Raw genomic sequence first — 12426 nt, 5'->3', positions numbered from 1 at the left:
CTGCTGCCTCCACGCTTCAGAGCAGGTGGACGTTCTAAAGCAGTTCTGGAGCCTGCACAGGACAGGTGACCTGTGACTTTGTGCAAAACATCAAAAGCATTTTTTTTTATGCCTCTAGGGTTATTGCTGGGGCTAGGTGCCTGCACCGTGAGTCCACTGCTCCTGGAGGTCCTTTTCCCCATTTTTGTTGCCTTTATTGTTGTTGGATAGGACAGAGAGAAATGGAGAGGAGGAGGAGATCCTTACGCCCGTCCCTGCGCTTCACACGTATGCTACCACCTGCCCCCCCAAAAGACCTTTTAAACACGTTGTGTGCGTACTAGCGCTATCCATAGCTACTGTTTGGCTCTGTCATTAGTGGACCTTCTCCCTAGTCATACACTGGCATCCAGTAGAAATGAAACAAGAGTTGTCTGACTGAGAACTAGATTTTCTGCAAATAAGGTGAGTACTTAAGAATTTGGTTTAGGGGCTGGGTGGTGGCACACCTGGTTGAGCGCACATGTTACCTGGGTTCAAGCTCCCAGTCCCCACCTGCAGGGGGAAAGCTTCACAAGTGGTGAAGCAGTGCTGCAGGTGTCTGTCTCTCACCCTCTATATCCTTCCCTTCCCTCTCAATTTCTGACTGTCTCTATTCAATCGATAAATAAACAAATAAAGATAATAATAAAAAAAAAGAATTTGGTTTAGGGCTATTGAATCAGCAAGACCGTCCATTCTAAACATCACTGTTTAGTCTCCGGGAGCCACTAATGCAGGGTGATGTCTCTGCAGGGAGGTCAGAGGAGAAGTGAAAGAAATGTTTCCTGAAAGCTTTGAAGTTTCTCATTTTTGACATAGTTGTAAGTGCACAGGAGAAAATGTGTATTTGTTTTTATTTCTGCAGAAGTGCCAGTGGCAGGTGTCATACTCATTTTTCCAAAAAGGATTTACTGGCCAGAGTATCACCCCAGTACAGGAGGTGCCAGTGGGCAAACCGTGAGCCTCAGGTGTGAGCTTCTGATGTTTGAACAGCTGAGTATTTCCCCAGCTGCGCCATACTAATTGATCAAAAAGCATGGAGGTATCAGGCTTTACGCTTTCATTAAAGAAGATATATTCTTTGCTAAGAAATACTGCATTAAAGTTAACGGCCTTGATTACTTTCGGTCTCGAGCCTACATAAGAACACCTGGGTTTTCCAAATGACCTAAGCTCAATTTTCTTCATGCTTCTCAGGTTCAGAGGAAACAGAAGGGAAGCATACAGTTAGGAACCCACCCTTGGAGTGAGACAAAGACAACCACGTTGCCTCTCCTGCGAGGAATGGAAGGAATCTGGGGACGAGTAGAGAGTACATGACTCCCTGAGATAGCAGAAGTAGAGGCTCACCTACAAGAACACGAACTGGCAGCCTCAGGTGCCATTACTGCAGGTAAAAGTAAGAAGAGAGTCTTCAGTGGACAAAGATGTGACGAGCTGGAATTTCCTGTCATGAGCCCTGATCCTCTTTGTATTTTACTCTATTTACATTTGGATGGACACAAAGAGACACTGAGAAAGGTGGGGGAGGCAGTGAAGCTTCCCACCTTGTGGGTGAGGACTGTGGACTTGAGCCCAGGTCCTTGTAAGATATGTGGTCTCCTCAGAGTGCCATAGCTGGCTTCCCTCTCTTTGTATCTTATAAATTACTGTGATGAGTCAGAGCCAGTCTCTTTACTGCTGACCCCTAGCATAGTAGATCCAAAATAAAGGCTTACTAAGTAAATATCTGCACCCCCTCTCCCGCGTGTGTGTGTGTGTGTGTGTGTGTTACTAAACAGCCAGAGCACTGCTTTGTCCTTTATGATGTTCTGTGACTTTACTGCTCTCCAGTGGCAGCAGGGAGGAAACTCAGGACCTCTCCCAGGCCAGGCATGCAATCGCCCTCTGAGTCAACACCAGCCTGGTCCCGAGTATTGGGGAGACTGAATGAGGAACGACGCTGGTTGGGAAGAAGTTCTGCTGACCAACTTCATTCTGAAAGGTGAACCTGGGTGTCCTCACACGTGGGAACCTCAGCAGGGGAAGGGAACGTAAAACAATTAATATTCACAGAGCTTACGATGAGTCAAACATTAGTAGCAATTTTACAATTCTTCTTCTAGCGTTTGCCCTTCTTCCATAGCCAGTCAACAGCATCAGGTTGAGCCTGATGTAAAGTTTCGAGACCTCTCATTTTACAATGAGAATGTATGATAGATAGGTAGACAGATAGGTAGATAGCTAGAATATTGCTAATGAACCACAAGTGAACACAAAGCAAAAACTTATGAAGACATGTGCTATATATGTGTCTCTGTGTGTATGTGTGTGTATATGTATATGTATGTGTATTAAAAATTAAGATCCCCTAAGCTTGAAACACACTCGTTTTTTAAGGATCAGCTATAACTGTAGGGTTCAGCTAGATCATAAAGCAGCCGGGTATCTTTAACCTTTTCTAAAGGGACTTGGCCTATGTTCAGTATGCTCACTCTAGAGCACCCTCTGCTGGGAACAGGGCCTTAAAATGCTTGCTGATATCTATGCTTTGGGTTTCTTCTGGACAAGCAGAGCACAGCAGAAACTCAAGCACTGTGCTCCCTGTCCCTCTAGCAACAACCTCCACATAGTCAAGGTAGATAGCATATCCTCTAGACCTGATTGGCTCTTCCTAATCTTTTATTTTTTTTCCCCTTCACTTGACTGCGGGTTCATGGTTTATAATACAGTTGTTGATACATGGGTACAATTTCTCAAATGTCTGCAAAACATTCTTGCCCCCAACGTGGGTCATTTTCTTTTTAATATTTATTTATTGATTCCCTTTTGTTGTCCTTGTTGCTTTATTGTTGTAGTTATTCTTGTTGTCGTTGTTGGATAGGACAGAGAGAAACAGAGAGAGGAGGGGGAAGACAGAGAGGGGGAGAGAAAGACAGACACCAGCAGACCTGCTTCACCGCTTGTGAAGCGACTCCCCTGCAGGTGGGGAGCCGGGGGCTCGAACCGGGATGCTTAGGCCGGTCCTTGTGCTTTGCGCCCGTGGGTCATTTTCTACCACCGTGCAGGACGAGAGAATTTATATTTGAGACAATTATATAGAAGTGTGGGTGTTACATCAAATACATACACTCACACACACAAACACACAAAAGCAGTCAATAGAGGAACTAAAAAAACAATGAAATGGATGGAAAGTGGAGGTTAAGCAAGGGAAAGGAGCACACAGTTAATAGAACAGAAAACATTTCAAGCTCTGTGTTTTAAAATATGCTCGATTTGAAGAGACGTAAGGAGTAGCAGCAGCTGCGTTATGCTTTCCTGGCTCAACTAGGAATGGCAAAGAGATCGCCTAGGAACGCAACAAGGCAAGACTAGGGTCACTCCAGGAACCCACCAAGGCACAGGTTAAAATAACTTTATAAATGAGGTTCCTTCTCTTCAGAAGGGAAAATACAAAGCAGAACATGGACTGGAGTCGGTGTACTGCACCAAAGTAAAGGACTCTGGGGTGAGAGGGGGGATTCAGGTCCTGGAACACGATGGTGGAACAGGACCTGGGTGAGAAGTGAACCGAGCTCCTGAAATGTCCTCCCTACAGGAGGGGAGCTGGTGCTCGAACCCAGATCCTTACACGTAGTGATATATGCGCTTATCTGAGTGCACCACCGCCCAGCCCCGTTAAACTTAGTTTCCTTTAGATCAGTATGCTACTGTATTCATATCCTGGCATTTATTCTCAATATTTAAGTTCCCACAACCAAGTAAGTTTACTTACTTTGATTAAGACAGGTCTGTTAGACTAAGGTAATTAATTAGCACCGAAGCAAAATATTTTTTCTGCAAGAGTATGTCTTATTAATTTAATAAGATTTCAGAAGAAATAAAACATATTTTAACTTCTCCTTATCAAGACCCCAGCCCCTAAGTAGCTTTTTTTTTTTTAAAGAAAAATCTACGGGATGTTTTAAAGTCATTGACAGGCTAATAACAATTCCAGTGGAGATAATTCACTAATTTCTTTTTAGTTCATTGAGTGTCTGAAAGATTTAAAAAAAAAATTTTTTAAAGAACTTTCTTTAAAAAAATTTTTTTTATTATCTTTATTTATTGGATAGAGACAGCCAGAAATCAAGAGGGAAGAGGATGATAGAGAGGGAGAGAGAAAGAGAGACACCTGCAGCCCTGCTTCAGCACTCATGAAGCTTTCCCCTTGCAGGTGGGGACCGGAGGCTCGAACGGGGTCCTTGTGCACTGTAATACGTGTGCTCAACCAGGTGTGCCACCACCTGGCCCCAAAGGATGTATTTTTTACAAGAAAGGAACCTTTACAAATACACCTTCTTGGGGAGTCAGGCAGTGGGTTAAGTGCACATGGAGCGAAACTTGAGGACGGGCATAAGGATCCCGGCTGAAGGCCCCAGCCCCCACCTACAGGGGGGTCTCTTCACAGGTGGTGAAGCAGGTCTGCAGGTGTCTGTCTTTCTCTCCCCCCTCTGTCATCCCCTCCTTTCTCCATTTCTCTCTGTCCTACCCAACAATGACATCAATCACAACAACAATAATAACTACAATAAAAAAGGGCAACAAAAGGGAATAAATATTTAGAAAAATAAATAAATACACTTTCTTGTAAATCCGGTTCTTTGCAAGATAGACTAGGTTCTCTGTAAGATGTACTTGCTACATGCATGCTGGCACGGAATTATTCCAAATTGTCCATTATCTGTTTTGTTTGTCCAGACTACATCACGGAAATCTACTCTCCAGGGTCCAGGTGGTGGCGCACCTGGCTAAGTGCTCACAGTATAGTGCGCAAGGACCCAGGTTCAAACCCTATTCCCCACCTACAGGGGAAAAGCTTCACAAATGGTGAAGCAGGACTGCAGGTATCCCCCACCTCTCTACTTCCTCCTCTCAATTTCTCTTTGTCTCTACTCAACAATAAAGAAAATATAATTTTAAAAGTTTTGTCAAAATAAAAAAAAAATCAAAGAAGACATCTACTGTGCACAGTTGTATAAAAAAGGGAAATACAAACATATTCCCCATGTTCTCACTTGCAGGTGGAAGGGAAATCTTCTGAAGGGTGATCTGTTTTGAGTCGGATCCCAAGTTTCAAAATTCAAAAGTTCATGTTTTCCTTTAGATGCTTCTATATTTTTGCTATACATGGACAATGCTTTTAGTATGAAGGAGTTCATGAGGCCCAGAAGTTCACAGGGGCAAGAGCCCTGGACTGGCAGGCATGAGGTCTTGAGTTCAAGCCCTGGTATCACACAGAGTGATCCTCTGTTTTTTTTCTCTTATGAGTAAAATAGAAAAGAAAATTACATAATTTCACCTGGCAGAGTGATTATACCACGTGTAAAGTTCTGGGTTTGAGTCTTAGCATCACGCACGGCACTGGGGTAGCTCCATCAATGGTGGAATGGTGCCAAGGCATCTGTCTTCTCCTTTCAGTTAAAAAAAAAGAAAAAGAAAGAAAAGAAGAAAGAGGAAAAAAGGGAGGGAGAAAGGGAGGGTGGAAGAGAGGGAAGGATGACTTAGCAGCTAGCACTCTCACACAGGCATAAGACTCTGAAGATAGTCCCTGGCACCTCAAAAAAAATAATAATAAAGACTTACCACTTCTATTATTAAAAGATCAATATGGATATCAATGATTTTACCACAGAAGTACTCAAAGTACTTCCGCCCTCCATAAAGGCCGCCACGTGATGAGAGTATTTATACGCACAGTCTGGGACATGAGGCGGTCTCTGTGGTAAAGGAGACAGCAGCATCTCACCTCAGCTCCGCCCATCCATTTAGGCTCATCAGGAAACTCAGCACACAAGATATCTTCTGACTGCTCTGTCCCCAGGACGTGGTAGCAGAGTTTTTGGTGGAGATTAGTGGATGTCTCTGTACCTGGAAGGAGTGAAAATGCGTAACTGAAGTACAGTCGCCAGTTTTAATAAAATCTACCACACTGTACGATGTTAGAAACACTGAAGAGGATTCGATTGTAGGAAACATGTCTAATATAGAAATTTAGTCTCCTGTGTAACAACAACGTAGAGGGAAAATTGGCATTAAAGTGACAATATCATTGATGCTGCTGTCCCCCCTAAGGGAAACGCTCAGCTATAACACTAGCCAAATATGGACACTGCCCATGTAACAACCAGATCCAGATCTCCCGTGAGAGAAACCGAAAAGTAAGGCGCGATCAGTGTGGATGGATATGGATACACACTGAAGACAGGGATGGACCCAGGCAACTACTTGCAAGTTTTTGTTGTTGTTGTTGTGGGTTCTTACAAAACCAAACGTAGTGTAGAGAAAGCCTTTAGAGAAAAGCAAGTCGCAGGGTCCAGCACTATCATTCTTGGGCAGTTATGCAGTGTGTGTGTGTGTGTGTGTGTGTGTGTGTGTGTGTGTGTGTGTGTGTGTGTGTGTGTAAACCATTTGAAAGGATCTATGTTCACAAAGCAGCATGATTCACAAACATAAACCACAGAATTATCCCAAATGCCACTGACAGAAGACTGAATGAAGTAACTGTGGCATTTATGCTCAGCAGAATAATGGTCTGCCTTTCAAAAAAGAAAAATGGTTCTGTGTGGGATAAAATGGATGGAACTAGAGGTCATTAAGCTCAATGAAAGTAAGTAAAGAAGATAATTACAAGATGGTTTTACTCATGTGTGGAATACAAATAACTAGAGCAAACCAGCCAGGGGTGGAAAAAAAAAAAAAAAAAAGAAGGGAGTCTGGCGGTAGTGCAGCGGGTTAAGCGCACGTGGCGCAAAACGCAAGGACCAGAGTAACGATCCCGATTCGAGCCCCCGGCTCCCCACCTGCAGGGGAGTCGCTTCACAAGCGGGGAAGCAGGTCTGCAGGTGTCTGTCTTTCTCTCCCTCTCCTCTCTCGATTTCTCTCTGTCCTATCCAACAACGACGACATCAATAATTACAACAATAAAAAACAAGGGCAACAAAAGGGAATAAATAAATAAATAAATACTAAAAAAAGAACACACACACAGAGAACACCCAACTATAGCACCAACAAAACTAACTCAAAGTCAGTAAAAGTGACTGTGGTAACCAGAAGGAAAGTGAAAGGGAAGGACAGAGGGCTTTTTGTTTGTCGTTTTTTCCCATTCTTTTTTTGATGGCAAAAGAATGGGAACACTAGAACTTTGGTAGTGAGTAGAGGGAGCTTTTACAGATATGGAGGTAAAAGCCTATTTCCCTGAGACCTCCTAGTAGGGTTTAAATAAACAAACAGAAACACAAAGCAGAACTTGGACTGGAGTTTGGTATATTGCACCAAAGTAAAAGACTCTGACCAGTCCTGTATCATGACGGCAGAGGAGGACCTAGTGGGGGTTGAACTGTTATGTGGAAAACTGAAAATGTTACGAATGCACAAACTACTGTATTTTACTGTGGATTGTAAACCATTAACCCCCTCATAAGAAAATTTAAAAAGGGGGTCAGGCGGAAGCGCAGTGGGTTAAGCGCAGGTGGCACAAAGCACAAGGACCGGCATAAGGATCCAGGTTCGAGACCCCGGCTCCCCACCTGCAGGGGGGACATGCTTCACAAGCAGTGAAGCAGGTCTGCAGGTGTCTGTCTGTCTTCCTCTCTCCCTCTGTCTTCCCCTCCTCTCTCCATTTCTCTGTCCTATCCAACAACGACATCAATAACATGGAGCGGAGAGCTAAGGTCTCAGACATGTGAAAATACCAAGCAAGATTGGCCAACTGACCCACAGCTGATCACACTTAGCTGAGCCTAGAAGAATGATCTAGCCAGCCCATAAACCCACAAGCAAAAGTTAAGTGGCTATTACTTGAATCTCTTAAGTCAGGGAGGGAGCTTTGCTATAGAATAAAGCAAACTGATTCAACGCCTTCTGAAGAAATCTGGTTCTACATCAACTACTCTGGAGGGTCTGACTTGCTTTGGAAAGGCTTCTGAAGTCACGATTCTACTTTACGAGGAAAATGCTTCGGTTGAAATTCTCGGCTCACCATCACTTTTGCCATCCTGTAGAGGGTATGAGTTGTAGAACATTCCCTTTCCATCATGGGTCCAAGCCATACAGCTGAACTTGACTCTTTCGAGTACATCTGGAAGCTCTTTGGCACCATCAACTTTCATGAACTTGATTGTCACCCAATCTGAGCCACTGGCACTTAAACCGTAGGCAAAATATTCACCATCTTCACTGAATGCATAGCCTGTGGGACACAGGAGAGAGTCCAGTGGTCAACTCAAACTACAACTCCTAGCCTAGGTCACATCCCTCTTTACTGTCTGACAGAGTTCTCTGTCAGCATGAGGACAGAATATGACAAAGGGAGAAAACTGGCCATAAGGAATTTGGAGGGCTACGTCCAGCTCTTACGAAACTTGGCCTTCTCACTTTCAGCAAGTTCCCTAGCTTCAACAGGTCTTACTATTTTTATTTGTAAAAGGAAGTGCTGGATTATCTGACTGCTAAAATACCTCCCTTAAAATTTTTCTGTAATTCAAAAGGCCAGTTTAGTTAAAAAGCAGAGCTCACCTGAGGTTTGCAAGATATTTTATTTATACACTGAAGGCAAGGAGGGGAAAAGGACCAAAGAACCTGCTGTAAAAGTAATGACACATAACGTATAATGGAACTAAACTGGAGGTGCTAGGTAATTTTTGGAACGGAATGTAAACTATTTGAAACCAAGCATTCTCTATAACTCCATTTTCTGAACGTTACTGGTGATCAAGGATTAATAAACCCACAATACGATGACCAGTTGCAGGAATAAAATAAGAATACAGGCTTACGCTGAAAGCAAAGCTTGTGAAGCACAAATTCCAGAAGTCATGGGAGAAAAGAAAAACAGTCATCTACAGACTGTGACCCCATGTCCGACTATAGTACCATGAAAGACCATGTTCTTAACCACAATGAGATATTTCTCCACAAATAATCATGGTTCCATTGGCTTTTATAATGATGAATTATAATACATAATATTTGATCCCAGACACTAAGGACAGACTTCATTTTATAAAGCTCACTGAACTTTACAGGGTGCTGAAAATTATCCTAATAAACTCACTGCTTTCAGAATTTTGGATCTTAGCATGAAAGAGACTACAGCACAGAAACTTCCTTCAATGTGGTGGGGAAAGGCCTCGAACCTGGGTAGTGTAAATGGCAAAGCAACACACTACTCAAGTAAGCTATTTATTTCACCAGTTGCCTCTAACCAGTTTTTAAACTTCCATCTTTAAGGAATAGGATATTATCCAGTTTCTACAAAATTATGTGCATGTGTCTCTGTTTTTAATTCTAACCCCCTAAGAGTTAACTAAAATTTAAAAACTTTTATCGTGTCTAACCCCCAAGGAAACATCTCGGTTTTGTTTGTTTCTTTGATACTCAATTTCACCAGCTAGAACATTGAGCGCACAGCTTTAGTTTCGTAAGAAACGATTAAAGGTTTTTCCCAATCACAGACGGGTCTCAGGGATGCTAGTATAAAGAGACTTCAAGATCCTAGAACCCTTGAAGCTAATTTCAATTTGGTATGCTCTTCTTCTCCAGTGCTGCTTTGTGTCATCACAAGACTGCCATACTTGTGTGATCTAAATATAGTGTGCAAAAGATAGCTTTCCTGACAGAGCAGTCGCATCTGTTCCAAAATACGGCCCAGATTCCTTCTGGTATTTCAGAGGTGAGGTGAGTGTCAGCTGCGGCGAGAGTTCAGGGACTCCCATGGGCCTCCACTCACCTCGCAGTGCCACCGTGCCATCATCAGAGAGTATGTTGGGGTCAAGGAACACTCGGGCTTCTCCCTCTAAGGAATCCTGCACATACAATACTCGCTGGTTCTGCAAACCTGTATTGTAAAAATAGAAGTACCTAGAGGACAGAGGCAGTCTTTGTTTAGTGTCAGAGTTTTCTGCTTGTAAAGTTAAACCAAACACATAACTAAGAATAAAACAACAGGGGCCAGGTGGTGGCTTACCTGGTTAAGCACACACATGACAATGCCAAGGACCCAGGTTCAAGCCCCTGGTCCCCACCTGCAGGGGGGAAGCTTCACGAGTGGTGAAGCAGGGCTACAGGTGTCTCTTCCCCTCTCTACCTATCCCTCTCCTCTCAATTTCTTTCTCTATCCAATAACAAATAAATATTAAAAAATATTTAAAATTTTGATGAAAAAAACATATAAGGCTACAAAAGCAAACAGGTCAAACTAGGGACTTGGGAATGAGGATGAAAAGTCTTAACATCCCCCTGTACTGAGTTTGTTACTGGCCCTGCTTTAAGTATTAAAATAATATATTGCATTTCTGCAGATTATATGATAAATATTAATATTCAATATAAGCAGATTGACCTTAACTATATAATTCAGTATAATGATACTAATATAAAATATCATTAAGTAAACACAGAATTAAATAGAGACAGAGATTTATTTGCTAAAATTAAAATAAATCAGTAGCATTTTTTTTTTTCAAAAGCCAGTGTTCCAAAGTGAAGTGCTGGTCCTTTTCTAGCCTTCTAGCCGTGCTGCTAGCTTTGATATGGGGCCCACACACTTCTGTCTGGGCAAGAACACCAACGCTTTCAGCTTTGGGGGTTATCTGGTCACTGCTGCTACGACTCAGCTCTGCAGAATCATGAATATAACAACAATTAATACATAGGTGAGTGGATGCTATTGTGCTCTAAAACTATTTACAAAAAAGCAAGTGGCTGGCATGGTTGGCATGCAGGTACTACTTTTGCTGATCTCAGTGTCTAAGAAACTCCAAAGAGTGAACTACTAGGTGTTACTTCTTGGTCCGTTTCCACTCTTGGACGGAAGAAATGCATATAAGGCAATGTTTTCAAACAGCACAAGCCAAAGACAGTTCTATTGGCAAATGAATCTCTTTTGCTGTCTACAAATTCTATTTCATGAATCACTGACCGTAAGACAAGAGTATCTTACAATCTAGATTCCCCCCCAAGATAAAGGTCTACCAATTTTTTAAGTTAAAGTCTTTATGAGACACAAAAGAGAACCACTCAGCTCTGGCATACGCAGAACCAGGGGTCACAAGTTCTGGGTGGGTGGGTGGGGTTCTATTTTGGGGCTATCTGTCCTTTGTCTTCTGTTTAATTTTCTTCTCCTTATTTTAAGAATTTGGATGTTAACCAGTAGATCAAAAAAAAAAATGTTCTTCACTTTCAGGCACAGAAATGAATTGGCTTAAATGAATTTACGTGATTTAGGATTTAGGTTTGATGAGCTAAGAAAGTTATTTGATCAGAAGAGAGAAAAGGGAGATTGCGACTTCACCTACCGCTTTCCTTTCTTGAAGTGGCAACTATATTTTGGATAGTCATACAGCTCGGTCATTCTCTCTTTGTACAGTCCTCTGATAGGACACTGCTCAAGAAACGGTACTGTGATCTTATTCTGGGCTTCCACAAAAGCCTGTAGAGAAAGTTTAAGCGCACAAAGTCAGTCGGATATAAAATCTTCCACAGAGACGGTTATCCATTCATATGCATCAGCAAAAGAATATTTTCTCCTCCATAAAACAGCAGCAACATCAAAACTAATGCTGAGGGGATCTATTGTTGGGCTCTCTTCTGGCTTCTGTTTAATTTCCTCCTCCTCATTTTAAGAATTTGGATGTTAACCAGTAGATCAAAAAATGTTCTTAACTGTCAGGCACAGAAAAGAATTGGCTTAAATAAATTTACATAACTTAGAATTTAGGTTTGATAATTGAAGTATTTGATTAGAAGAGAGAAAAAGGAGATTGACTGAAATTATGTGCCAGGAAAGCTGTAATTCATTTTGTGCTCTAATATTTTTTTAAAGTTTTTCCTTTTTATTATTATTATTATCTTATTTATTGGATAGGAACAGCCAGAAATCAAGAGGGAAGGGGGTGGCAGAGAAGAGGAAGAGACAGAGACACACCTGCAGCACTGTTTGACCATTGCAAAGCTTTCGCCCTGCATGTGGGGACCGGGGGCTCGAACCTGGGTCCTTGCATACTGAGACAGGTGCACTCAACCAGGTGCACCGCCAACCACCCCAAACTCAAAATAATATTGAGTTTTTTAAATTTTTTTATTCTTACTCTACCTTCCTTAATGGGGAAACTGAGGCTCACAGTCATTAAAAAGTTGCTCAAAATAGTGCAGCCAGGCAATGATGGAGCCCACTTCCGATTTCTTATTATGAAGAATGACACTAACACACTATTAAAATCACAAAATTCATAAAGTACTTCCACACAGTGCCCAAGAGTCTAAAGTTTCTTAGTAGTCAGTAGCCCCCAAAGGTGTCAAAGTTAGAGGTATCTAAGTTACTACTACTGTGTCAATTTTCCTTTTTGATTTACTATCTTTCTGAAACCTACCACCCTTGCT

The 12426-nt window shown here is 42.2% G+C and overlaps 1 protein-coding gene across 2 annotated transcripts in view; it reads right to left on the bottom strand.

The window, feature by feature from the left end:
* PREP (prolyl endopeptidase) overlaps positions 1-12426 on the bottom strand; it is a 105204-nt gene that overhangs the window by 71260 nt on the left and 21518 nt on the right. For both annotated transcript variants that reach the window (XM_060190699.1, XM_060190700.1), the window contains 4 exons: positions 11343-11476; positions 9776-9906; positions 8027-8236; positions 5792-5913 (listed from right to left, as the gene is read on the bottom strand). In XM_060190699.1, the coding sequence (XP_060046682.1) occupies positions 5792-5913; positions 8027-8236; positions 9776-9906; positions 11343-11476 (597 nt within the window). The remainder of the gene's footprint in view (positions 1-5791; positions 5914-8026; positions 8237-9775; positions 9907-11342; positions 11477-12426) is intronic.

This window comes from Erinaceus europaeus, chromosome 4, assembly GCF_950295315.1.
Source record: "Erinaceus europaeus chromosome 4, mEriEur2.1, whole genome shotgun sequence".
NCBI lineage: Eukaryota > Metazoa > Chordata > Mammalia > Eulipotyphla > Erinaceidae > Erinaceus > Erinaceus europaeus.
This window is presented reverse-complemented; position numbering and strand designations above follow the sequence as displayed.